Source organism: Myotis lucifugus, unplaced genomic scaffold (genome assembly GCF_000147115.1).
Source record: "Myotis lucifugus unplaced genomic scaffold, Myoluc2.0 scaffold_181, whole genome shotgun sequence".
In the NCBI taxonomy this organism is placed as follows: domain Eukaryota; kingdom Metazoa; phylum Chordata; class Mammalia; order Chiroptera; family Vespertilionidae; genus Myotis; species Myotis lucifugus.
Window position 1 is genome coordinate 1,258,755 of NW_005871229.1, and position 25,749 is coordinate 1,284,503.

Below are 25,749 nucleotides of genomic sequence, written 5' to 3' on the forward strand. Positions count from 1 at the left end.
TATCCAATGAGCCAAACAGGTTAGGGCTGTTATACCCATTTTAAAGATGAGGTATGTGGAAGTGAAGACACCTTCCAAAGTCATGTAGCTCATGAGAGAGCACAGTTAGGATCTGGATTTTCCCTATCTGACACCAGAAACTTTTCTCTTAACCATCATGCTATAGGACCACTGTTCAAACCTTCTGCATAATCCTGGAGGATAGGGTCTAGGTGTCTTTTTACACCTGTGATCTCTCTCACATACTCAAGCTCAAGTAGATGACAAGGTCTAACCTGGCTCAAACACTCCATGACCATCATGAGCTGCCCTCTCACCTCCCACCCACCAAGTGGCACCCTTTCCTCCCTCAACTCCATTCACCCAGTTGCCACCTCAGGACTTGTTTTCCACTTAACAGGAATCATTCTCCTCCTTCACACACCTATTCCCATAAACACCTTCTTCAAGTCCATGTCAAGTGGAAAGTTTGCCCCAATAGTCAGCGTTTTGTTTTTTTCCACCTCTGTTTTGCTTTTGGGACTTTGGATGTGAATGTGCCTCATGAAGCCCCTTAGGATGGCTCCAACCTCCCCATTTTTTGGTGAGAAGAATTTTACATCTTTGGGAAGGTGTTGGCATAGTTAATTTTGCCATTTGGAAGATTTAAATGGTTTTAAAAATGTATTATGACTGAATAACTGGCTCTGACCTCCACCAAAAGATGACCAATTTGAGTCCCAAGACAAAAGCCTCTAAAATAAGTATTTCTCCCTGCGGCTCTTCTTTGAGGCTGGGATCTGGGAGATGATGTAGTGCCTCCCCCTAGTCCCTAATCTACTTTAGTAGTAGAAGAGCCTTTGTTTGAATAAATGTTCCTTGCCTAACCAAAGTAGGTCTTGTTGCTGCTGGTAATGCTTGCTGCCTGCCTTTTCAGTAGAAGGTTATATTTTGCAGGCAAACATGATGGAAGCATAATACTAACATAAACCACTAGGTGGTGCTGCAGCTCTGAGAAATAGCCTTGGAAAGTGGCAAGCAGGAGGGTGGAGTAAGTCCTGTGATTTCAGCATCTCCCCTGTGCTAGACAGACAGACACCCATTCTAGAGTTGGCTCTGCCACTTACTGCCTATGTGACTGTTGGCAGATGACCGTAGGTTTTGGTGTCCTTACTTGTGAAATGGCGATGATAACAAAGCCTACCTCAGAGGGATGTTCTGAGCGTCGCATATGATGCTGCTGGAGTATTATCTAATTTGCAAACTGCGGATTGCTGTGCAAATCGAAGTTAATATGGTGCCAGGAAGCCCCGCCATTAGAGCAATCCCTTGGGAATGATTCCAAAAGCAAGATAGCTTTTGTGACCTCCTTGTCTCATGCTCTGAGGGCTGGGGGTCAGTAGGGGTAGGGAGGGAATGCAGAGGCAGCTGAACATGATTGTAAATGATATTATGAGGCCCTAATATCACCCAGCATGGAGCCCATTGAATAGCAAAAGCTCGTTAGTATCTGAATACCACACCCAGATTCCAGCTCCAACTCTTTCCCAGCCAGACATCAAACATTCAGCTCAATTTTATTATCTGGAATTTGAGGATGCAGTGCAGGAATCTGGAGAAGGGAGTGGTAGAGTCAGGCCGGGCCAGTGAGGAACAGAGACTGGAAGGTTGGACTGGGGTGTTGGGTAAGGGGAGTTTCTACTTGGGAGTAGCTCCCTTTCTGTTGCCAGAAGTCAGTCTCCAGGTGGCCCTACTAGATCATGAGCATCCAGAACAGGCAGGAAGCAGGAGCACAGTGTAGATGAGCCTCCTCCACCGGGACAGCTGGCCGGCCCGGCCCACACTATGTCCGGGCAGTCTGGGGCCGGACGGGGATGCTGATCCGGTTCTGCAGCCAGTTGACATAATCCTCATGAGGCATGTGGATAATGTGTTCTCGCACAAACTGCAGGGCGAATACAGCGGCAGCCTCAGATTTGGTCTGAAAGCTAGATTCCTTGGCCTCCCCTCCCCCCAAGATACTGAAATATTTGTGATTGAGGGTGGTGGTCCAGGATGCCTCCAACCATTCAGACATTCCGAGTGCCTGCAGCATCATGCTGGGTGGTTCCTTCTAGAAAAAGATCCCTTTCTAGGGTCCTGGTTCAGCCCGCAGGCTCATTTTAAGCCTTTTCTGTTGACCCTGAGAAATTTAGGGAGATCAGGAAAACGCAGCTGTCTGCATGTTTCTTTCTTTTCTACTCCTTAATATCTTTTTAAAAAAGTAATGTGCTCTTAAACTTATTTTAGTTCATAAACCCCTTTGAGAATTGATGACAGCTGTGGGCTTGCTTCCAGGAAAGGGTTAAGACACAGAATGTAGTTTCAAATAGATTCTAGGTTAAGACACCCACATCCAGGAAGTTCTGTGAGGTTCTCACTGGGAGAGGAACATGCTGAGTTTCACTAGCTGGGGCCATGCACTCGCCTCGGAGAATGGGGGGAGCCTCCACATCCCCCCTCCTCTTGCCCATTCAGAGATGGCCCCATAACTGGCAGGTTAAAGGTAGACCCCATAGCTGGCAAGCGGAGGTTGGACAGTTGCTCTGGAGTTGGTTTTGGACTAGCAGCCTTTCCTGAAGGGCCCCTTGCTTGCTTGCTTTCACCCCCACTGACTGCCTCAAGTTCCTCCAACAGTTCACGTTCTGCGCTGGGGTCTTTGCACGTGGTCTTCCCTCCGCCTGACCTGTCCGTTCCCCTACTCTTCTTAGTGCTGTCTTTTCATCATTCAAGTCTTGGCTTAAAACTCACCTTCCCCAGTTGCTCTGGCTAAGATAGGTCCCCTCTAGCTTGACCTTGAACGAGTGCTCCTCAAACTTTAAAAAATCACCCAAGGACTCATTGAAATGCAGACTCTGAATTGGCATATGTGGTTTAGCGCCTAAGATTCTGCATTGCTAAGAAGCTCCCAGGCGAGGTCTATGCTGTTGGTCCGTGGGCCACAGTTTTAGTAGCCAGATCTAGAGGGCTCCTCGTTATGATCACCAGTTATTTTATTCCCTTGTCCATTTATTTCTGTCTCTCCAAGGCCTCCAGTTTCTCTGGGGGGCGGGGGACCATTTACAAAGAACATAATGTCCCCTGGAGTTGAACAACCAAGGTCATGTGACAACCCCTCCTACTAGATCAGTGGTCGGCAAACTCATTAGTCAACAGAGCCAAATATCAACAGTACTTCTTCAAAATAGACTTGCCCAGGCCGAAAACCAACTTCTGCTCTTGGGCCATGAAGTTTCAATCGCACTGTACATGCGCCAGCACGTGGTGTTTTGTGGAAGAGCCACACTCAAGGGGCCCAAGAGCCGCATGTGGCTTGCGAGCCGCAGTTTGCCGACTACGGTATGATAAGCTCCCAGAAGGCAGAGATCTCTGTCTTTTATGTTGTGTTCCCAGCACTCACATGGTGCCTGGGTGCTGAAGGTGGTGGGATGAGGGCCCCGGGCGCGTGGGGAGGGGAAAGGATGTGGCAGTTACCTCGATAGCCACAGCGACGTCTGGGGAGCACAGCTCCCAGGTCCTCAGCTCCTGTAGCACTTTCAGGAGGACGTGGGGCCTGATCCTCAGGTCCAGGTTTTCCCCGAACTTCTGCAGTTTGGCCAGGATCTTTTTGGCGGGGCGGAAATTCTTCAGATCTTCGGGGAGTTTGGACAGAAGATCAAAGTACCTTGGATTTCAAGAAGAGAGGGCACCTCAGGTCCTCCATCTCTCTCTGCCTCTCACGCGATGCCTCCAGGGCAGCATTAGTCTTTATCTGGGGGACTTTCCTCCATCATAAATGTAAGGGGCCTACAGCTCGGGCACATCTTTAATTTTTAAGGGCAGTAAGAGCTGGAGCACGATTTGCATCTCATTAGAAAAACAAATTAGGGATATACTTTAAAGAGATGCATTTATTATTTTTCTAGAAAAGCTGGCAAGAAAGGAAAGGTAACTGAGGTTTTGAAGTGTCACTTTTGAGAGTTAATGGGGCCAGGGAGGACATGGACTCATCTGTGGGGTAGTCTCCAGAGTGCAGGAGGCTCTCACACACCAGCTGGAGGAGGAGGAAAGACAGGGGTGAGGGGAGGGGGGGGAAGATGGGAGGGAGATAAAGAGGGGAGGAAGTGTGTGCATGTCCCATGTCTCTGTGTGGAGAAGCCTGGGCCACAGCTCTGTGTATTTCAGTGGACCTCTGTGAACCTTTCTGATGATACTGTGTGGAGTACAAGGCTCCTTTGCTAATCCATGGTGGGAACAAGGTAAATTCTAGCCCCGAGGGGGGTCAGGTGTGATCAGGGTTTAAGAGGGTCTTTTTAAAAGAGGGCGGTGGTGGCATCTCTTTAAAAAGTCCCCCGCCCTGATATATAGGTATCCATTGTGGAAAAATTTGAAGATCTTCGTACGTCCCATTTTATATTTTATGATATATATTTATATATATTTATGTCTCTTTGTAAGCTTCCGTTCCACATTATTAAAATCATGGAAGGGATTCTGGGTACCTTTTTATACTTTCTCATCTTACTCTTAGAGCTTGATTTACTCACCCTGCCAGGATTAGGTTCATAAAATTACAGTTCATCCGACTCCGATTCTGTGCTGTAGATGAGCATGGAGACTGGGGTCAGGCAGGGCTTTGAATCCTAACACTTCCTTGTTCGTACAGTGGGGATTGATGTGCGCCCCTCAGCATTTTTGTGGGGGATACAATAGATAATGTACGAACATGGCTCAGGGTGGTGTCCGCCATCCAGTCATCACTCAATTCCTGTGGCTTTTTGTTATACTTATCACCCCTGGGCACAGTGTTCCTGGGACATGCCTCCCTGGTTCTGTAGCTGTAAGGGGTTAAGTTACTTGGGGGACATGGTGATCACCCCGAAGACCTCTGACTCTGTGGAAGTTTTCAGGTTGGTTTGCCTCATCTGCCACTTCCATAGGGCCAGTGAGCTGGTTCCTATTTGCAAGTCTGAATCAAACAGAAGATAAACGTGGAGAACAGAGCTGGTCGGATTGTCTGTGCTTCGGGAACTGAAGGGTTCTTGCCTGACTGCTCTGGGGGCCCTGTGCTGGCCAAGGGCAGCTTTGGGGTGATGCCTCTCCATGTGGCGAGAGCTAATGGGATCAAATGGGATTTTGTAACAGCGGCCCTCCCTTCACCCCCTTCAAGGACCGTCTTATCTGGCTCTCAGGGTATTTACCAGTGGTCTGCGATTTCTTCTGCGTCTCCTTTTACCATGGACACTTTATGTCTCATTTTTGCTATGTCCTTTTGAAAATTCGAGACGAGGACAAAAGAATGGAACTTCTGGAGACCTCTCTCTTCCTGGCGCCTGCATCACAGGTTGTGTGAGAAAGAGGAAGAAGAGTCAGAGCCCTGCCTCCTTCAGCCATCCTCCTGCCCTTTGAGGTCGGACTCAGACACTTTTTCCTGCATGAGGTTCTTAACCCTCCCAGCCACTATCCAATTTACTATCTGGCTTTGGCTACAAGATGACACACCTCTCTCCAAGGTCCTGAAATGCTCTTTTCTTGCTACAATCAGTAATTTTTTTAAAAAAAAATCAGCCTTCATTCTCTCCCTACTTTTGATTGTATTTGCACAGCTTTCTCATCTGTAAAATGAAGGATAATAATGGTTCCTAGCTCTCAGAGGCGAGGATTACATAATACAATGTGTGTAAAGTGCTGAACTTGGTGCCTGCCAGTCACACAGTGGGCGTTTACCTCATGCTGTTTTCTCTCTTATCCACACCCCTTATCATTTTGTGCATAGGTCCTATCTCTCCGAAGAGACTTTATAAATATAACCATGTCATTCACCTTATATGCATTTGGATAGCTTCCCATTTTACTCAGAATAAAGTCCTCGGAGTAACTTGCTCTCTGAGGCTCTGGCTTCTTCAGCCCCTACAACATTTTCCAGCTTTATCCCTACCCTTCCCATCTCTTCTCTCCCAGAATTGTATGCTTTGGCTCCTGATCAAAGACTGAGATAAAGTTCAACCTCCACAGCTGAACTGGTAAGGCCTTTTATGATCTGGCCTCTGTTTTTCTCTGATGACCTTGTAAGCAACCACAACCAAGTCCCAGGCACACCTGGCTACTGGTAGTTCCTGACCCACTGGGCCCTCTAGCCTGTGGAACTTTGCTGTTCTTTCTCTGGAACTCCCTGCCTTCCTCCTTTTCCTGTGTGTCTCTCTGGGTTTGAATGCCACCTTTACTGCTTAACTCCTGGGTGACCTTTGACAAGAGACATCTCTGAGCCCACTTTTCTCATCTACAAAATGGGTCTAATAATAGTACCTACCCCGTAGGATTGTAGTGAGGACTTAGTGATAAATACACACAAGGCTCTTACACTATGACTGCTACACAGTAAGTGCCCTGGAAATATTACTTGACTTTATTAAGCTGAAAATAGTGTTTCCTCCAGCACGACCTTGCTGATTGCTGTTGCAGGCTAGGAAGGACACCCTCTTCCCGTGTTCCCTTAGCCCCCTGCTCACTTCCCTGTTGGCCCTCATCACTCTGTGTGGTAATTGCCTGTTTACTTTTCTGTCTCCCTCATTAGAATGGGGCTCCCAGAAGGCAGGGACCAATCGCCTCTAATCCCGTGGCCCAGAGCAGCCAGTCCATCCAGGCTGAGAGGGCAAAGGGTCACCATGCAACCTTTGGTGAATGGACAAGTTCATTGGAGTGAATGGTCATGGCAGTCAAGGAGTAGGCTGGGGTGGGAGGCAGTTATTGGGTTGTCAGAATAAAAAAGTTTCCAGTGCCCTACTGGTGCTCTTAAAATCCAGTTCCAAGTTTTGATGATGACATTTATGGCTGGCTGTGCATGATGCAGCTGTCACCTGCCGCTTCCCTGTCCTCTTCAAACTTTCTATGTCCCTTTCAGCCTCAGGACTTTGTATGCACCTTCCTGCTGCCTGGAATGTCCACCTATCCTCTCACCACCCCACCAGCTCTTCCTTATCCTGAGTGAGGTCTTTCTGGATTACCTGACCTAAATGAAGTCCCCACGGTTTCTCCCTCTCAAAGCACCTGTCCTTTTCCTATATAATAATGATTATAATTTGTACCTATATGTTTATTAATTCAGTTAGTTTGTTTCTGCCCATATTTCCCAGGAGAGATGATAAGCTCTCTGAGGGCAGAGAACGCATCCCTCCTGTACCCTGCTGTAGCCTCAGCACCAGCACACGGCATCGTGTGGGCGCATAGTAGGTGTCAGACGAATGTCCTTTGAGTGAGTGCATCTGCATGTGCCCTTACTTCATGAGGATTTCTATCTTGTCCTGCAGACAGAAGCCAGCCTCCTGGGCCACGTTGTAGAACTTGGCCCTCATGGTGGTACACACGCTGGTCGTGCAGTGGATGAGGTCATGGTAGGTGCGGCTGTGGACACAGACAAGAGGGGTTTGGGGATCAGGGCCAAGAGACAGACCCATGAGGCTGGCCTCTCTGGGCCCCACAGTGCTTTGCAGTGGGGATTCCATGCACCCACCTGGGCTCTCCGCCCGCCCCTGGAGCCTCCCCAGCATCATTGTGGATGTAGGAAGGACAGATCTTCCTGACAGTATCAGGCTGGTGGTGCCGGCCTCATGAAATGAGCCCACAGTGAGACATCTGGCCACTTGAGCCCAGCAAATGTTAAGGACCTTGAGATGAGGATGGAATTTGGAGCTGGGAGATCCAGGTTCAAACTCCAGTGCCACGCTTCTTAGCTGCGTGGGTTGGGCAGGACATTCCATTGGCCAAGTGTCAGTCTGCTTCTCTGTAGTATGGGATAATGTTGTCACCTCATAGGATTGCTTTTGAGGAATAAGCAAGATAGTGAATACGGAATGCTTTTCCCAGGGCCTGGCACAGGGGACGCATTTGTTGCCATTGCTTGTGTTGTTACTCGGCATCTTAACCTTGAACCCCTTGCCCTGGGAGCCCCTGGTCCTTCAGCCGTGTCTATGGCTTCCGGAGGCCTGGTCCACACTGGGTTATTTCCCCTGGGAAGATGGAGGGTGTGGTCACCACAATCCCTCTTGCCCACCTGGCTTACCTTTTAGACTTCTTCTGGATCGGTTGGCTGTGGGTTTCTCCACTTGTACTGCTGGACCTGTCACTGAAACACAGAGGGATGCTTTCAAGTTGCCTGGAGCCTGCTTTTTACGCGAAGGGAAGTTTCAGGTCCCCTGGCCTCCAGGATTCAGGTCAGGGAGTGGTTCCAGTCATGCCACAGGCTATAAAACTCAGTGTGTGTTTTCCCCACCTCTTTGCCTTTGCTCATCCCATACCCTGCCTGGAGCGTCCTTGTTTCTTCTCTCCCTACTCAACTCCCGCAGTGTTTCATGGTCTCCAGCAGGCTCTGCTTGCTCCGACTCCCCTGGTCCACGTTGACCTTCTGTCTGCCTGGTGGCAGGATGATGTATTTTCTGGATCCCAGTTTCTTTTGAATAAAATGGGTCTCCAACTGCAGGATAAGTTCATTGTGGACCCTTCCGTCCTCCCGTCTACACCCATGAGCTCTTAACCTGGGGCCGAGGGCAGACTTGGAGAAGGGATGGTTGAGTCCTCCTCGTCATGTTGTCCTGGGTGTTCCTGACCTGAGACTGCCTCTTCATTTAAGGATTCTCTCCTCTAAATTGGTCCCTTGAACTGAATACCCTCTTCACTTGACTGGAGGCAGACAGAACTGGGTGCAGAGCCCAGCTCTGGTCTGTGGGCAAGGAACTCGCTCCATAATGTCAGTTTCCTCATCTGTACCCAGTCAACTCCTCGTACCATTTGCCCCTTTTTTATGTGGGGGCTGGTTTAATGCTTTGAGTGGCTGCGTCTTCCTGTGACTTTGCCTGGCTGGGGCTCCTGGGGAGTGGGAGAAGCTCCCTTGCCTCAAGCCCATCCCTCCTCTGTGCCTTCTCCCAGGTCCTCCTTTGGTGACCTAGGCCTTCAGCTCCAGGGTCTAGCACAGGGGTGGGCAAACTTTTTGACTCGAGGGCCACAATGGGTTCTTAAACTGGACCGGAGGGCCGGAACAAAAGCATGGATGGAGTGTTTGTGTGAACTAATATAAATTCAAAGTAAACATCATTACATAAAAGGGTACGGTCTTTTTTTTTTTAGTTTTATTCATTTCAAACGGGCCGAATCCGGCCCGCGGGCCGTAGTTTGCCCACGGCTGGTCTAGCACCTTCTCTCTCACCCTGTCTTCCTTTGTTTATTCCAAACGCCTCAAAAATGGACTCGACTGCTCTGTCTGTGTGGTTCTAGAGGGCAAGAATTTCTCATATCCCTCTGATATGTGACTAATCCTTTCCTTTTGGCCTTGTGACCTCTGGGACTCCTTTAAAGAGGCAGGCCTGGCGTTCTCCCAGACCCCTCTCTATAGGAAAGGTCCTGGCCTTTTCTGCTTTTCCCAGAGGCTCATGGGACTGGACCTAGAGGTCTTAGGCCTGGCAGGTGGTGGAGCAAATGCTCCACTCAGCTAAGGCAGAGCCCCAGTAACAATACCAAGAAGGCCCTGTGTTGGATTCCACCAGCTGCCTCAACCCTCCAGACGAATTATTTGGGGAAATGTGTTGGCTGTGACCTTCCTCTTGTAGATGACATTCTTCTTTTCTAGCAGTGTTATTAGCTGTGATAAACAAAGAAACACACAGAAATACAAGCAACAAAAGATCCTTTTGCCTGCCTTGGTCTCCTTTCCCTTGTCTCTCACCGAGTTTCAGCCATCCTGGTCTTCGCTCAATGCCTCTAAGTTGCTCCCTGTCTCAGGCCCTTTGCACAAACTTTTTCCTCTGCTTGGAACACCATCCCCACCTTTCCCAGCCACTCAAGCATAACAAGCTCAAGCATGTTAAATGAGTTTGACATGCTTGTATAGTTCTGATCTCAGCTCAAATGTCAAAGTCCATCTTGGTTAAGACCCTGGTGCTCAACATTCAGCCACAGTCATGATTACAGGGCTGACTCTGGGGGGTTATTTGATACATGCATGACTGTCCCATTTATCAAATGGGACCAGCAACTCTTAACCATGGACAGGATTCAGAGTCCATAAATGCGGATGGAAAAAAGTCACACCTTTATTTTAACTAGCCGTGCGCAGGAATGGAAATCGCAGGCATTTGCACATCATATGGCAATTGTGGAGGCTGTTTTGAAAAATCATTTACCCTCGACACTAATCCAAAATTACGGTCATTCCTAGAGCAGCCGCTCAGCCTTGTTACATGGTGCGTTTGCTGAAGAAGCTCACAGATTTACTACATCCCAGATGCGGCTGTAATATCATAGTCCATCTACGATCTCAGTATAGATTTCTTTGTAAACCTTGGTGATTTATCACTTGCATCTGGAAGGCTCCATAGGCTTCCTCCGACTGCTTATGGCACAGAAAAGTGGCGACCACAGTCCAGACCATGAGATCACGAGGGCAGACTGCAGTTGTCTTATTTGCTGCGGAATCCCCCCAAAACCTAGCACAGTTCCTGGCCCAGAGTGGGTTCAATGAATATTCTTGAGATGAATGAATGAGATGGGGGCAGATCTCCCCTCCCCCATTATAACTCACCCGATTAAGAGGGAAGGATTAGCTCTGTAACACATCCCCCCTACTCCATCCCTCTGTACTGGAGGCTGTGAACCGTGTGGCTGCTTAGTATGCGGTTGTTGGGGAGAAATGCCTGGGTACTCAACCCAGGCCAGGGAGTTAAGGGGATTATTTCTAGTGAAGGAGAAAAAAGCTGACCCTCCCTGCCCCCCATTCCATGGTCTGGTGAGGAGCCGCTGTACAACCGCCCCTGTCACTGAGGGGTGCCTCCTGACCCACCTGCTGTGGGCCCCAGGCCTTCCTACCTGGATTTGAGGTTGATCTGCATGTCTTTATAGGCAGAATCGCTCTTGGTTTGTTTCAACATTGACGAGATACTGCAAAGCAAGAAGAATCTCTTAATGAGGTACCAGACCTATGGTGCTCCTGAGGCGGGCACGGTCTGTGGGAGGACAAAGATTCTCTTTCTGGAGCAGGGCTCCTTAGACTACCGGGCACAGGAGTCACCTGGAGAGACTGCCGAGAATACGGATCCCTGGGCCGTGCTCCCGGGGATTTGCATATATTAGGCCTGGAGTGGGGCCCTCCCCCGGAAGCTGCATTTAAAACCACACACATGCACACACGGACACACGCACCCTCACTTCTGATACGTATGTGCAGGGAGCACATTTGAAACCTGAGAGTTTGTCAGCATACTGTGATGTAATGCCACCGGAAGTGCTTATTAATAAACATGGTTTCCGCCTAGCCAGCATGCCTCACTGGTTGAGTGTCGACCTATGAACCAGAAGATCATGGTTCGATTCCTGGTCAGGGCACATGCCTGGATTGTGGGCTCGATCCTCAGTGTGGGGAGTGCAGGAGGCAGCTGATCAATGATTCTCTCTCATCATTGATGTTTCTGTCTCTCTCTACCTCTCCCTGAAATCAATAAAAACATATTTTTAAAAAATACGGTTTCCTCTGGAGATTCTGATCCAGTGGATCTGGGGCGAAGACCAGAAATTTGCATTTTTTACAAACATCCCAGCTGATTCTGATCTTTGGGGACCTGTGGAAAACAGAGCTAGAGAAATTTAAGAAAAGGCCGTCTTCCTGGACGATGTTATGATCTGAATGTTTGAGTCTTCTTGCCTCCCAATTCATACAATGAAATTCTAGCCCCCCCAAGGTGATGGTTAGGAGGCAGGGCCTTTGGGAAGCGATGAGATCATGAGGGTGGGGCCCTCATGAATGGGATAGTGTCCTTCATAAGAGACCCTAGGGAGCTAGCTTGTCCCTCTGCTTTGTGAGGTCACAGTGAGAGGACAGCAGTCGGTGAGGCAGAGGGCCCTTACAGGACACCAGATCTGCCCGCACCTCGATCTTGGCTTTCCAGCCTCCAGACTGTGAGATAGAAATGTCTGTTGTTTATGAACCACTCAGTGCATGGCATTCTGTGATAACAGCCCAGATGGACTAAAGACAGATGACAGAGGGCGCTCCGGCCTTGAGGCTGGGGCCTGGCTAGGTTGGAGCCCCCGGATTCCATGTCAACCTTGATGGGAGCCAATTTGATGTCTAAAGTAAGGAGGGAATCCTGATTCTAGAGTGAGGAGAAGCCCTCACTGCCTGTGGCCTCGGGAGAGATGGGAGATTTTCCTCCCGGAGGAAGGAGGAAGACAGGACATTTCAGCGGGTTCTTGCTCTGCAGCCATGGTTATTTAACATTAAAGTGGACACAGAGGCCACGTGATGAGTTTTGTGCAGACCAGATTCTTGCCTGGTTTTGTCTTTGGCGACCGTATGCAAGTCACTCACCACCATTCTTCTATGACTGTGAGACGGAGCGATGGTAATGGTTAATAAGTGTGTCTCGTCAAGGTGCAGCGAGGACTGTGGGACACTATGTGTGTGAAATAAAAGTCATGGCCATCACGACCACCACTGCCACTTGTGCCACTTGTTGCATGCTTGCAGTATGCCAGGCACATGCTAATATGTGAAATGCATTATATCTCATGAAATGCATAAAAATGACTCATTGGAGTAGACATTACGTCCATAACAATAATAATAATACTTTACCAGGCTGGTATCATTGAATTCTTAGTGCAACCCTTTGGGATAGGTTGTCATTGAGCCTCATTTCACGGAATGGGAATCAGGCTCAGAGCGGTGAAACAACTTGCTCAACATCACACAGCAGTGAAATGATGAGGATGGAGATGAACCTTCGTCTGTTTGGTCCCAAGGCCAATGCTTTGATGCTGCCCGACCTCATTTTATTAGACGAGGAAACGGAGGTTTGGAGAAAGGCTCAGGGACTTGTTCCAGAGCCTCAGGGTTTGCACCCGTGCAGTCGACTCCAAGCCAGTGTTCACACGAGTTCTTACAAAGGGAGGAGGGGCCTTGTAGAGCTGACGGTCATCATTGTTGTCTCTCTTTAATGCTGAGGAATCAGGCAGGCAGGGCCTTGGGAGCCAATGCTGCCTCTAAGCCCTGATGCGAATTGAGGCAGCAGCGGAGAAATTCATCATTGCAAGCAGAGGTAAAGGTGCTTGGTGAACTGTAATTACGGTGACAACAATAACCAATAAGTCATAGCCAGCATCTCAGTGGGCTGAAGGCGATGATGAACCTCTTCTGGTGCCTCATTTACTTTCAGCAAGTAATTTGCTTATTGGGAGGGATCCACACTTGGAAGGGAACCCCGTGTGCTCTCCGAGGCTTTCAAAGGCCAGAAGCTCTGTGGACAATGCTTCCCACTGGAAGGAAGACTCTTCAGGTTCAAGTCTGACCCTCTGAACCAATGCCGCTGGTCGCCGGCTTGAAACTTCAAAGGATTCCTGTGACTCCTGGGATAGACACAAGACTTGGTGAGGTGGCCTCCAGGGTCCCAGGTAGACTCATGCCTCTTCCCATCCATTTTTGCTGCATTTCAGTTCTTTGAAGGTGCATGGTCCCTTGACCAGGTTCGCATATGTGTATGTGTTGCCTAAGGTGTTCTCCCTTGCCACTCCCCAACTCTGCCTGCTAGCTCCTTTTCATGCTGCATTCAAAAATCTCAGCTTGATGTTTATTCTTGGAGGAACCTTCCCTGATCACCATTCCAGACAAGATCAGATACCCGTATTATTTACTCTCACAGGTCTGAGCTTTCCTGCCAGAACACCACCCTCTGTAATTAGCACACAGCCCATACACTTTCTTAAATATTCACTAACAGAATGAACGAATAACCTTATAGAGAATGGTTTCTGGAATCAGAAAGATCTGGATTCCAGTTGTGGTCTTACATTCATCCGCTGGGTGACCTCCAGCACGTTCCGTCGCCTCTCTGAGCCGCATTTCCTTATTTGTAAAATAATAGTACCTGCCTTGTAGGGTGCATGTCAGAACGTAGGGAGATGATACCCATGAGAAAAGCACAATGCTCTGTGCTGTCGCAGAGAAAACGCTCAGGAACTGGGAATGTTACCGTTCTTACTCTGGTGCCCTCTATGTGCCCAGGGGTTGCGAGAACATACCTGGGTGCTGTTTTTTGCACCTCGGAATCCATCATGATCGTCCTCCGGGCCTCCTCCCGAACCATCTCCAGGAGCTTCTGCAGATCTGATGGGAACATGAGCGCTCACTGTCTGCAGGGCTCCCTTGAGACCGGACTGTGCAGGACAGGGCCCACCCCAGCCTAATATCGCCCCTGCTTCTCCGGGCTGGGGAGCTGCAGAGGGATTGGAGCTGGTCCAGAAGAGGTGGCGCACAGCGTTGGGGAACTAAGTGATGTGTGGAGCTTTAGACACGACTTTCTGGTTACAGGTTTAAAGGATAATGTTTTGTATAAACTGGGCTAAATGAAATGTATTAAGATTGTAAACAGAGACGTTGATGACCACCGGCTGTCTCCCAAGGAGAAATAGCTCAGAGTCGCCCAGGTTAGAGGGTGTATTTCTGATCTCCACTGGAGTAAAGCAGAGGGTTCCAGGGGATAGAACAGGACCAGGGAACCCCTGTGTCTCTCTTAATCGAGTCAGGGCAGGAGTAGAGCAGGAGGAGCTCTTGACATCTGGCTTCAAGGCAAAGCGTCAGGGCGGATTGGTCAGCTCCCAGGCAGGACTTACTGATGTGGAGATCCTCGTCTGGCCTGGTGGAGGACGATTCCGTGTCCTCGATGTCCTTGTTGCCTGCTGCCTGGACAGTCACGCTCGGGGGCTCATCCGAGCCGGGGTTCACGGAGATCATGCTGCTCAGGGGGGAGGACCCTGCACTAGCCCGGGACAGGCTGAGTACGGAGCCTCGCCGGCTTGGTTTGCGGCTCGTGGCGCGCTGTGTAGGAGTTTTGAATTTCTTGATCTGAAGGAAAGAGAGAAGAAAGAGGGGTTTTAGAAAGGAAGGAAGGCTTGGCCCGTGTGACTCAGTGGTTGAGTGTTGACCCATGAACCAGGAGGTCATGGCTGGATTCCCGGTCAGGGCATGTTCCCTCCTTGGATAAAGTAGGAGTGTGATACAGTGTCCTCTTTGTCTTGACATTGGCCAAGAGCTTGCTAGCCTGACAGAAAGCCCCTCTGCTCCGTGCCCCCCTAGGAGAGAGGATGTCCAAGCTCAAGGGTAACGCCTCTTGCTGTTTCCCCTGGCACAACGCGAGTTCCCGACTCTAGAAACCAGGTGTTTTTAGAGCAACGTCATTTTTGAAGACTAGACAGGTTGTGCCCTGGGGGCAGCCTGGGGTCAGGCAATGAGCACTGGGCTCAGAGCCAGGGGACTTCAGGGGGACCTTGAGCAAGTCACTCGGCCTTGCCTCAGTTTCCTCATCTGTGAAACAAAGAGGAGGGACTGGGATGATCTGAGAAGAGCTTTTCATATCTTCCTTGGGTAGGATTTCATTTTGTGCTTCTGAAGTTGCCATTAATTAAAATTCAATTAATAATCCCAATCAGGAAATTCAAAGTGAAGGGCTGACACTCCTGATTAATTGAGAGTCGGGGAATGTGACAGGCAGGCTCAGCATCTTCCTTGCCCTTTATTGAGCTGACTCTCTCTGAATTGACTTTAACCCCAATGCTTCCTCTCTGTTGTTTGTATTCCACTCAAGAGCTGTGTTAGCCCTAACCGGTTTGGCTCAGTGGATAGAGCGTTGGCCTGCTGACTCAAGGGTCCCAGGTTCGATTCCGGTCAAGGGCATGTACCTTGGTTGCAGGCACATCCCCAGTGGGGAGTGTGCAGGAGGCAGCTGATCGATGTCTCTCTCTCATCGATGTTTCTAACTCTCTATCCCTCTCCCTTCCTCTCTGTAAAAACATCAATAAAATATATATATATTTAAAAAAGAGCTGTGTTAACCAGCTGCTGTGTCACACCTCAGTAGGGACTGCAGGGATTCCTTATACTTCCTGAGAAGTAGGGGTTCCACACTGATGGCTCATGGGGAAACATGTTTAGCTGCCCAAGATTTTACAAATTGGGAAGATTTTTATATAAAAACTGAGGCTGTTGGTCTCTTAAAAATGAGAAGCCCTCGGCTTCCATCCTCACGTGGCAAAATGAGCTAATGCTGAGCAGAAGTTCTTCCTGTAGCTGGGCCAGAGGATCCCTGTTGGCCACAGACCTCACCCCCAGCAGTGCTTTACTCAGCCTTGTTTTTTATTTACTTAGTTTGCCAGGCTCTTATGCACGCTGCCTTAGCACCATTAAGCTCTACACAGATGGAAGAACATCTCTTGCTGTGTGAGCTGACTAGAGCCTCTCTTTCACAGTGCTCATCAGACAGGTGGAGAAACCGAGGCCAGGAGAGATGAAAGGACGTGTCCAATGCCACACAGCGAACTGAGTCCTGGTGGCGGAGCGCGGTCTCCTGATTCCTAATTTTGCACTCCCCAACCCCCAGAGTGGACCACGCTGTGGCCCAGAGCTTGACCCACAGACTTGCCCTGGGGAATTCAATTTTGTGAGAGTTCACGTGTGGTGATTCATTCTCTCCTCCTCTGATTTCCCTTGTGTATGTTCCCGAAGGATATTTGTTAAAGGTTTGTGGCTCCTGCTGCTTTTTCTGTGCAACTCTGGAGACAGATGCACACGCCATCTCCATAGCAACTTTCTGTGATAAAAACCAGCATTCTGACTTCTCAGAGCTATGAACACCCTGATGAAAGAGCAAGAAAATGTCGAGACTCTTTATGAGGGCCCATTATAATCATGATACCGTGGAGAATATGCATTCTGAGACTCAGCGTTTCATAAACAGTGCTTAATAAACAGGCCAGGATTAACTCCTGGCTCTGCCATTATCCAGCTGTGTGACCTCATGCAAGTCACCTAACCTCTCTGAGCCCCTATTTTCTCCTCTTCCATCTGGATCAGAATAGTGCCTCATGGGATTATTAAGAAGACAGACTAGCTTCCTTAGCACAGAACCTGGTCCATTGCAATGATGTTAAAAAGTGGCCTCTAAAAGTTCTATAGCCACAATAATGCTCGGCACTTGAACATTTTTTTAAAGAAATATTTTTATTGATTTCAGAGAGGAAGGGAGGGGGAGAGAGATAGAAACATCAATAATGAGAGAGAACCATTGATGGGCTGCCTTCTGCATGCCCCCCACTGGGGATCGAGCCCACAAGCTGGCATGTGCCCCTGACCGGAATCCAACCTGGGAGCCTTCAGTCCGCAGGCCGATGCTCTATCCACTGAGCCAAACCAGGTAGGGCGGCACTTGAACATTTTTTTAATAAACATATTTTATTGATTTTTTACAGAGAGGAAGGGAGAGGGATAGAGAGTTAGAAACATCGATGAGAGAGAAACATCGATCAGCTGCCTCCTGCACACTCCCTACTGGGTATGTGCCTGCAACCAAGGTACATGGCCTTGACCAGAATCGAACTTGGGACCCTTGAGTCCGCAGGCCGATGCTCTATCCACTGAGCCAAACCGGTTAGGGCGGCACTTGAACATTTTCAAGGTGAGTGTGTGTATTGCTTCCTGGGATCCTTTACTAATGGGAAGTAGACAGGGATGAGCATCATACCCATTTTGCAGGTGAAAGGAAAGGTTCAGCAAACCCTCTAGTTGTATGCTCTCTCAACGACCTTTACATACCTAATATCATCTGTCATTGTTATTATTTTGGTGCTTTGTTGAGTGGATGAGTTTGGGAGATTTTTGGGTTAAGAATAGTTTTTGGTAAAAAGAATAGACCTCTTGATATTCTCTTAATAAGCACATGTTCTGGTTTATAGAAAACCCTGTCTGTTGAATCATTCACTTATTTTCTCTCTCTCTCTCTCTGTGTGTGTGTGTGTGTGTGTGTGTGTTAGAGATAGATAGATAGAGAGAGAGAGAGAGAGAGAGAGAGAGAGAGAGCTGACTATTATTGAGTGAGTCCATTTCCTTCTGGTGACATCCTATTGAGCAGCGCCATGGCCACCCCTCCCCTTCTCTGTGATATGGTGTCCAGCCAAATGTCATTTCTCCTCTAATCTCCAGATGACTATCTAGGCAGCGGTTCTCAACCTGTGGGTCGTGACCCCTTTGGCAGTCGAATAACACTTTCACAGGGGTCGCCTAAGACCATCCTGCATAGCAGATATTTACATTACGATTCGTAACAGTAGCAACATTACAGTTATGAAGTAGCAACGAAAATAATCTTATGGTTGGGTCACAACATGACGGAACTATATTTAAGGTTGAGAACCACTGAATGTGGTTCTGACTTTCCCTCACTCAGAGAACCAGCTAGAAGAGAAGAACCCAGTGAGAGAGAAGACTGGAGAGTATGCCTCCAGCACAAGGAGGGGCTGGTCACCAGATGGCAGAGTCGCACGCGCCGTCTGTTACCTTGGGTGCTGTGAGGAAGTGCTCCCACCGCTGTACCATGGACTTGTCCTTAATGACTTTCTTTATTGTGCTCTTGCTTCCACCTGGGTCCCTAAGTGAGAAACAGAAACAGCGTAGTGAGTTTTCCAGTTCCAGAGTCTCGGTTTATTTTTTTAAAATATATTTTATTGATTTTTTACAGAGAGGAAGGGAGAGGGATAGAGAGTTAGAAACATCGATGAGAGAGAAGCATCGATCAGCTGCCTCCTGCACACCCCCTACTGGGGATGTTGCCTGCAACCAAGGTACATGCCCTTGATGGGAATCGAACCTGGGACTCTTCAGTCCCCAGGCCGACACTATCCAGTGAGCCAAACCGGCCAGGGCGAGTCTCGGTTTATTACGAGTCCTTTTGAGAAATGCAGCAAACGGATGATGAATGGTGGTTGGTCTCAGTGATTACCCCCACCCCCCTCTATCCTGTACTTGTGAAGAAGTGGGAGGGACAGTTCTCCATAACTGGTCTTGTGAGTGAAAATCAAGGTTAGAGAGACTACTGCTTACTCTATCCATCCACCCAATCCATCCAATCCATCCAGTCCATCCCATTCATCCAATCCATCCATCCCTCCAATCCATCCATCCAGTCCATCTAGTCCATTCCATCCAGTCCATTCCATCCAGTCCATCCAATCCATCCATCCCTCCAATCCATCCATCTAGTCCATCTGATCCATCCCATTCATCCAATCCATCCGTCCAGTCCATCTAGTCCAGTCCATTCCATCTAGTCCATTCCATCCAGTCCATTCAATTCATCCACCCACCCACCCATCCCTCCAATCCATCCATCTAGTCCATCCAATCCATTCCATTCATCCAATCTATCCATTACTTTCATTCCGTTCATCCAGTCCATCCATCCATCCATCCATCCATCCATCCATCCACCCATCTCTTTCTCTATTCCTCTTTTCTCTGCAGAAAGGACTTTAGATGGCTGGGATCCTTTCAATCATTTGGCTGGCTGTCACCTGGCGTAGACGAGGGCCTTTAGGGAATGAGATGGTTAGACCAGTTTGATGGGGAGAGGCACTGACAGGGGTCTAGAGTTATCAGGGGCTGCAGAGGACCAGTGGTGGGAGGAGATGCTCAGATATTGGAGGCAAAAGGTGATCAAGACCAACCTTACTTAAGACTGGCTTCTCATGGCATGGGGAGAGGACCAAAGGCCTTTACCAGCCTAAAAGGGGGGTGTGCACTCCTCACTGGCAGAACCTTGCTGGGCACCTGCCAGCTCATGGCTACGATGCATGAAATGTGCCCAGTCACCAAGGTGGGAGTCAGCTGGGGAGCAGGGTGAGACTGTGCCTCAAGCTTTTTGTAAGACTTTATGTTTGATTACACAATAAAAAGCCCTCTGAATAATTAACAGTAAAGCTCATTTAACGTTGGTTCTGCCTGCCTCTCCCCCGAGTAATCAAATTAGGGAATATTTAAAATCCAGCCAGAGAAAGGAGCAGCAATGCCTCAGTCCTATAAACAGTATTTAAGCTGGTGGCACTTCTGAAATCTGATTTAAGGCTCACCAACTGGAAGCGGAGCTTCCTCCTTGGAGCATTTCTTTCCACAGGGCGTTTTGCCTGTTCCCTTTGCTAACACAGCCCCCTGCTGGGCCTCTAGCCTTCTTGAAGTTCAAAAGCAACCCCTTCCCCTTTTAAAATTAAATCCGGTCCAAGCCAAGCTTTCAAAATTTTAAATATTCGGGCTGATTGGGGAAGATGGAGGTTTTCTGTTAACACCGACTTCCAAGACGACCCGAAATCTATTGCAACTTCAGGCAGCGGGCTAAATGAGCTAACACAGCAAGCTTCCCAGGGATCTTAAAGCCCGGTGCCAGCTCCTGCAAAGCCACTGATGAAGAAAGGGCCTGGTTCGATGTTTCATGTTCAGAAGCAAATAAACCAAAAGGGAAGATCAATAGCGGGGGAAAAGAAATAAACCGTCCGAGCTTTGTCGTCCACCGTGGGCTGACTACCCACATTTCGGGAAAGGGCAAAGCCATTGGTGCCCATTCCTGTAGCTGGGTGGGTTGATCATTATGTGGTTCACCAAATAGTCCCCGGTCTTCAGGCTCCTAGAAGTCAGGTGTCGCACCGTGACTTGCTTTGCTCAAGAATGCATGAGAGAGTGACATGTGCACTTAGGGTGCCGGGCCTCGAGGCGGAGCCCCTTTTCTGCTGGGTGGATGGCGGAAGCTTGCATTGAGATGGAGCTCCTACCAGCCTGGGCCTTTGAGCGACTCTAATGAGCAGAGAGCCCCATGTCGATGACAGGCAGGGTGAGCAAGGAATAGACTTGTGTTGTGTGACGCCACCGAGATTTTGGGGTTGTTCATTAAGGCAGCGTAACCCTGTTTACCTAATTGATGTCCCTGACTTACTGTCTGTGACCTCAGGCAAGTCTCTCCGAGTGCCAGAACCAGGAAAGTGGTATACTTGGTGGTTTAAGAGCAGACTGGCTGCCCCCACTGCTTCCTAGATGTGTGTCTGTGTAAGTTATTGAGCCTCTCTGAGCCTCAGTTTCCTCATCTGTAAAATGGGGTGGTATTAGCTATGTGGTGAAGGTGCAATGGAATGAGGCTTGCTAAGAACTTGGTGAAGTTTCTTGTACAGAGAACTGAATACAGTTAAACTATTAGAGCAATATCCCTTTTTCAACAGAGATCTTACTGTGGCTTGGAGGAGAGGCTGTGGGGTGGGGAACGGATACCAAGGCAGATCCACTGGGGGGAGATGGCTATGATTTCCGGACCATAATTTCCACCTGCTGACACTTTGTGGGGGATTCTGTTTGCTGGGAATCCAGGGACAAGGGCACCCAGCACTCTCCCATCTCTTTCCAGCACATTTTGTTCCTAACGTTCACTTGAAGATGTCTGTCCACCGTGGCAATCAGAGTAATTTTTCTCAGATACTTCACTCTCTTCTGAACCAAGTTTCACCTTCTTCTCTGAGTGGGAAGCCTGTTGTCTGGTTTAGGAGGCGTCGTGTGTCTGTGACCCAGATGGAGAGTGGAGGTAACTGCTGATTTTGCACCAGGAAGAGGACAGAAGTCAAAGCTCTTGGGATCACCACGCAGGTCGCCCTGTCCTGCCTCCTGAGTGAGGGGTGCATGCTGATCACCCTGCCCTGGCCCCCCCACTCCTTAGAGATGCCATTTTGGTAAAGGACTGGGGGAATGCGATTAGAGCCGTGCAGAGAGGAGGGCAGAGAGTTCACTCAGATGTCACCTCTTGAGTCTTCCCCAGCCCACCCCTTCGTCACTATCACATCACCCTCTCGGTTTCTTCATGACACTTAAAATCCCAAAGTATCTTGATTATTACGTGTTTGTCTGTGGTCCCTCCCACCTCCCCTAGAACAGAACCTGGAGAGAGGGATGTTGTCTCTTCTTCCAGTGGCGCCTGAAAACAGCAGGTTTGAGGGAAATGAGGCTTTTCAGGGGTGGGGGCACCTAGCAGCGGAAAACCACTTCAGTGTAATAATGGCTGTTGTGTGTGTTGTTCAGAACAGGCTACATTGCCTTTTGTAAGAGCGAAAGTCTGGCAAACGAAGTTTTATTTCTTTTCTAGCCTTAAGTCTCACAGAGCTAACTGCTCTTCAAACAGGGATTTTATTCTTGAGCAGCTGTCCTACAGGGAGCACTCACTGTGCTCCCAGACCTCGGACTAAATGCTCTATGCACGTTCTCTCAATCCTCACAACTCTTCTAGGTCAGGAACCCACTTGGTAGGTGAAGAAACAGAGGCCCAGGCATGCTAAGTGACTTGCCCAAGGTCACATTACAAGGCAGGGCCTGGGCTCATCCAGGTCTGTCTGATGCCAACGTCCTGATCTTCATCCCTCCAATCCATCTAGGCTTTAAAACATGCAGTTGAAGATTTGGGGACATTCTCATTACGACATAAGGATGGAACATCACAAGTAGGGATTAAGTGTTAAAGAGAAGAAAGATACCCTTCGCCTTTCTTGCTAAGTAAAAAGGTACTTTCTGGCACTTTCTAGGGAACTTAACCCCTCTCCCCTCCCCCCTCCACTGATTTGCTAAATTAAAAAAAAATCAGTCTCAGGCAGCGTTGTGCTGGAGCTGGCCCACACCGCTCACAAGCACTGCAGTGTGCGCCTCTTCCCAGCTGCGAGTTCGGTGACATCATGCTGCTCAGCCTGGACGCAGCCGCAGCAGGACTATTTCCACCACAGACAGGGACACGGCCTGACTGTAAGTCATGGCTGCTCCCGCTGGGAGAACCGGTTATTAACCCTTTACCTGCATACACTGACCCCGAAATGAAATCACCACCAGGAGCAAGCCGATCCCTAGAAAACACAAACCCCAACAAGTCCCCTGACTGCCTTTGGGAATCTCTGCTGCCAGGTGTGGCTGAGGTTCTGCCCTGAGGAGTCATAGTAGGACCTGCATGACCTCGCAATGTGACCACAGCTAACAGTTCTTTTGGTCACAGTCTGGGCACCTTCCTAAAGCCAACCAAAGGAGATAAAGACGCTTCTTTCTGTTTTCTTGGCCCCCATTCTGCATTATGTTCTCACCTCAGTTTGGGAGAACGGGCGCTCAGCTGTCAGAGGCAGCACATTGCCGCTGGAAGCTGGCTTGGGGAGGTGAAATGCTATTAGAAGTCCATTGGCCGAGGGCCCTTTTCTTAGGATCTAAGCAGTCAGCTGTGAAAAAATTAGACGTTGCTTTGACCTGGAAATTCGATTTCTCAGAATCTAGCCAACAGAAATATTGCCAACAGGGTTTAAAGTGTGTGCACAAGGATGCTCCGTGCAGCCCTATTTGAAACGCAAAAATTTGAGAGCCATCAATAGAGAAATGGATATCTAAATTATGGCCCATTTGTACCATAGGATACAAGTATCCGCTTAAAGGAATGTGGGAAGTCTTTAAAAATGTGAAAACTTGGGCCTGGCTGGTGTGGCTCAATGGTTGAGCGTTGACCTATGAATAAGGAGGTCACGGTTTGATTCCAGGTCAGGGCACATGCCCAGGTTGCGGACTCGATCCCTAGTAGGGGGCGTGCAGGAGGAAGCGATCAATGATTCTCTCTCAGCAATGATGTTTCTATCTCTCTCTCCCTCTGCCTTCTTCTCTGAAATCAATAAAAATATATATTTTTTAAAAATGCAAAAACTTTGTAGATACCATTATGGGAAGATGTCCAAAGACGTTGTAAAAGGGGGGCGGGGGAGTCACGTAGAAAGCAATGTGTAATATGATCCCATTTCTGTAAAAATGCATTTCTGTATGTATTTATAAGGGGAAGACAGTAGAAGGACTCACCTCAGACCTTCAGAAGGAATTTCTTCTAAGGAGGAAAATGAATTGAGGATTGGGGGGAGGGATAAAGGCTTTCATATTTTATATACTGCTGAATTTTTGGAAAAAGTTTAATAGGAATAAATTTATTTATTACTTTAGCAGTTTTGTTTAAAGAAAATATTGTGGGAATTGTTTCAAGGCTGTGATTTTCATGAGCCACAAAGATATTTTGGAAATAACTAGGGTGCCTTGGTGGGAGTGGGAGCAGGCCCAGGTCTCCCAGACCCCCAAGCCTCCGTTTCATTAGAAGCTCCATTTTGAAAAAATTGCTTTACATTCTTGGGGTTTCCATTTCTTTTTAAAAAGGATTTTTGCTGCTTATAAAAGGGGTGGTGGTGGTGGTGGTATAAACCACTACATCAAAGGAAATGACAGTTTTAAATTTATCCCAACTGAGAACAGGGAATCCATTGGAGTCCATGGTCTATCAGTAGATGCATGGCTTGTGTTTCTTGTTGCAACTGAGGTTAGTTTATCTGGGCTCTGGTGCAAGAGATGAGGAGGGTGTGGGGTGGGGATCTGAGGATGGGGTGGGGAGATGGGTGGTAAATATCCTCAGGGGGAAGGGGTGAATTGACTTCAGAATTTTGGAAGAGAAGACTGGGGCCAAGAAGACTGGGGCCAAGAAGACTGGGGCCAATGCAGAATTGGGGCCAAGAAGACAGAAAGGACCGCCTTTATCTCCTTTGATTGGTTTAAGCTTATTCGGGTGGGAGTGTGGCGTTCCCACTAGGGGGCATTATTTTATTTAACTCAGCCTTGGATTTCACACAGCACATCCAAGTCCCCAAGTCGGGACTCCTTTTTTGCTCCATTCTTGCAGGGAGCATGATTCTCCTTAAAGGGCCAGTGCTTTCCATGCCTGCCTGTCCTTTGTTCTGCCTCTGTGCAGAGCAGTCCTGCAGCAGTGGCCTCTAGGCTTTTGCATGAGCCCACCCTGCTGGTGGGGACACACCCAATACTTTTCTTGGCCTAGACAATATGTGCTGGAGCTTGTGCCTGAGCAAACCCAGCTGCTCCAGGGACCAGAACAGCAATTCCCTTGGGTCTAAGTGGAGAAATAGCCATCCTATATAATAAAAGGGTAATATGCAAATTGACCCTAACAGCAGAACGACTGGGAATGACTGGTCACTGTGACACACACTGACCACCAGGGGGCAGACGCTCAATGCAGGAGCTGCCCCCTGGAGGTCAGTGCGCTCCCACAGGGGGAGCTCTGCTCAGCCACAAGCCAGGCTGATGGCTGCCAGCACAGCGGTGGTGGTGGGAGCCTCTCCCGCCTCCTCAGCAGCGCTAAGGATGTCCAACTGCAGCTTAGGCCTGCTCCCCACTGGCAAGTGGACATCCCCCGAGGGCTCCCGGGCTGCCAGAGGGATGTCTGACTGCCAGCGTAGGCCCGATCTCCCGGTGTGCGGGCCTAAGCCAGCAGGTGGACATCCCCTGAGGGGTCCCAGACTGCGAGAGGGCACAGGCCGGGCTGAGGGATCCCCTGAGTGCATGAATTTTTGTGCACCGGGCTCTACACACACACACACACACACACACACACACACACACACACACACACACGCTAGAGGCCCAGTGCATGAAAATCATGCACTGGTGGGGGTGGTGGTCCCTCAGCCCAGCCTGCACCCTCTTGCAGTCCAGGAGCCCTCAGGGGATGTTTGAATGATGAACATCCTTAGCACTGCCATGGAGGTGGGAGAGGCTCCCGCCACCACCACTGCACTCACTAGCTTCTGGCTGAGCAACACTCCCCCTGTGGGAGCACACTGACCACCAGGGGCCAGCTCCTGCGCTGAGCATCTGTCCCCTGGTGGTCAGTGTGTGTCATAGCAACCGGTTGTTCCGCCGTTTGGTCGATTTGTATATTAGTCTTTATATGTGTGTGTGTGTGTGTGTGTGTGTGTGTGTGTGTGTATATATATATATATATATATATCTTAGTCCTTATATGTATATATATATAGATATATATATATTAGTATATATATTTGTAT

At 48.9% G+C, this 25,749-nt stretch overlaps 1 protein-coding gene across 1 annotated transcript in view; it reads right to left on the minus strand.

The window, feature by feature from the left end:
* Positions 1-1,822: 1,822 nt before the first annotated feature.
* Positions 1,823-25,749, minus strand: part of CCDC60 (coiled-coil domain containing 60) — a 97,907-nt gene continuing 73,980 nt past the window's right edge. The window contains exons 5-13 of the mRNA XM_023760415.1: positions 18,365-18,455; positions 14,650-14,881; positions 14,059-14,143; positions 10,852-10,923; positions 8,057-8,119; positions 7,276-7,398; positions 5,199-5,330; positions 3,493-3,682; positions 1,823-1,924 (exon numbers count right to left, since the gene is read on the minus strand). Of these exons, the coding sequence (XP_023616183.1) occupies positions 1,823-1,924; positions 3,493-3,682; positions 5,199-5,330; positions 7,276-7,398; positions 8,057-8,119; positions 10,852-10,923; positions 14,059-14,143; positions 14,650-14,881; positions 18,365-18,455 (1,090 nt within the window). The remainder of the gene's footprint in view (positions 1,925-3,492; positions 3,683-5,198; positions 5,331-7,275; positions 7,399-8,056; positions 8,120-10,851; positions 10,924-14,058; positions 14,144-14,649; positions 14,882-18,364; positions 18,456-25,749) is intronic.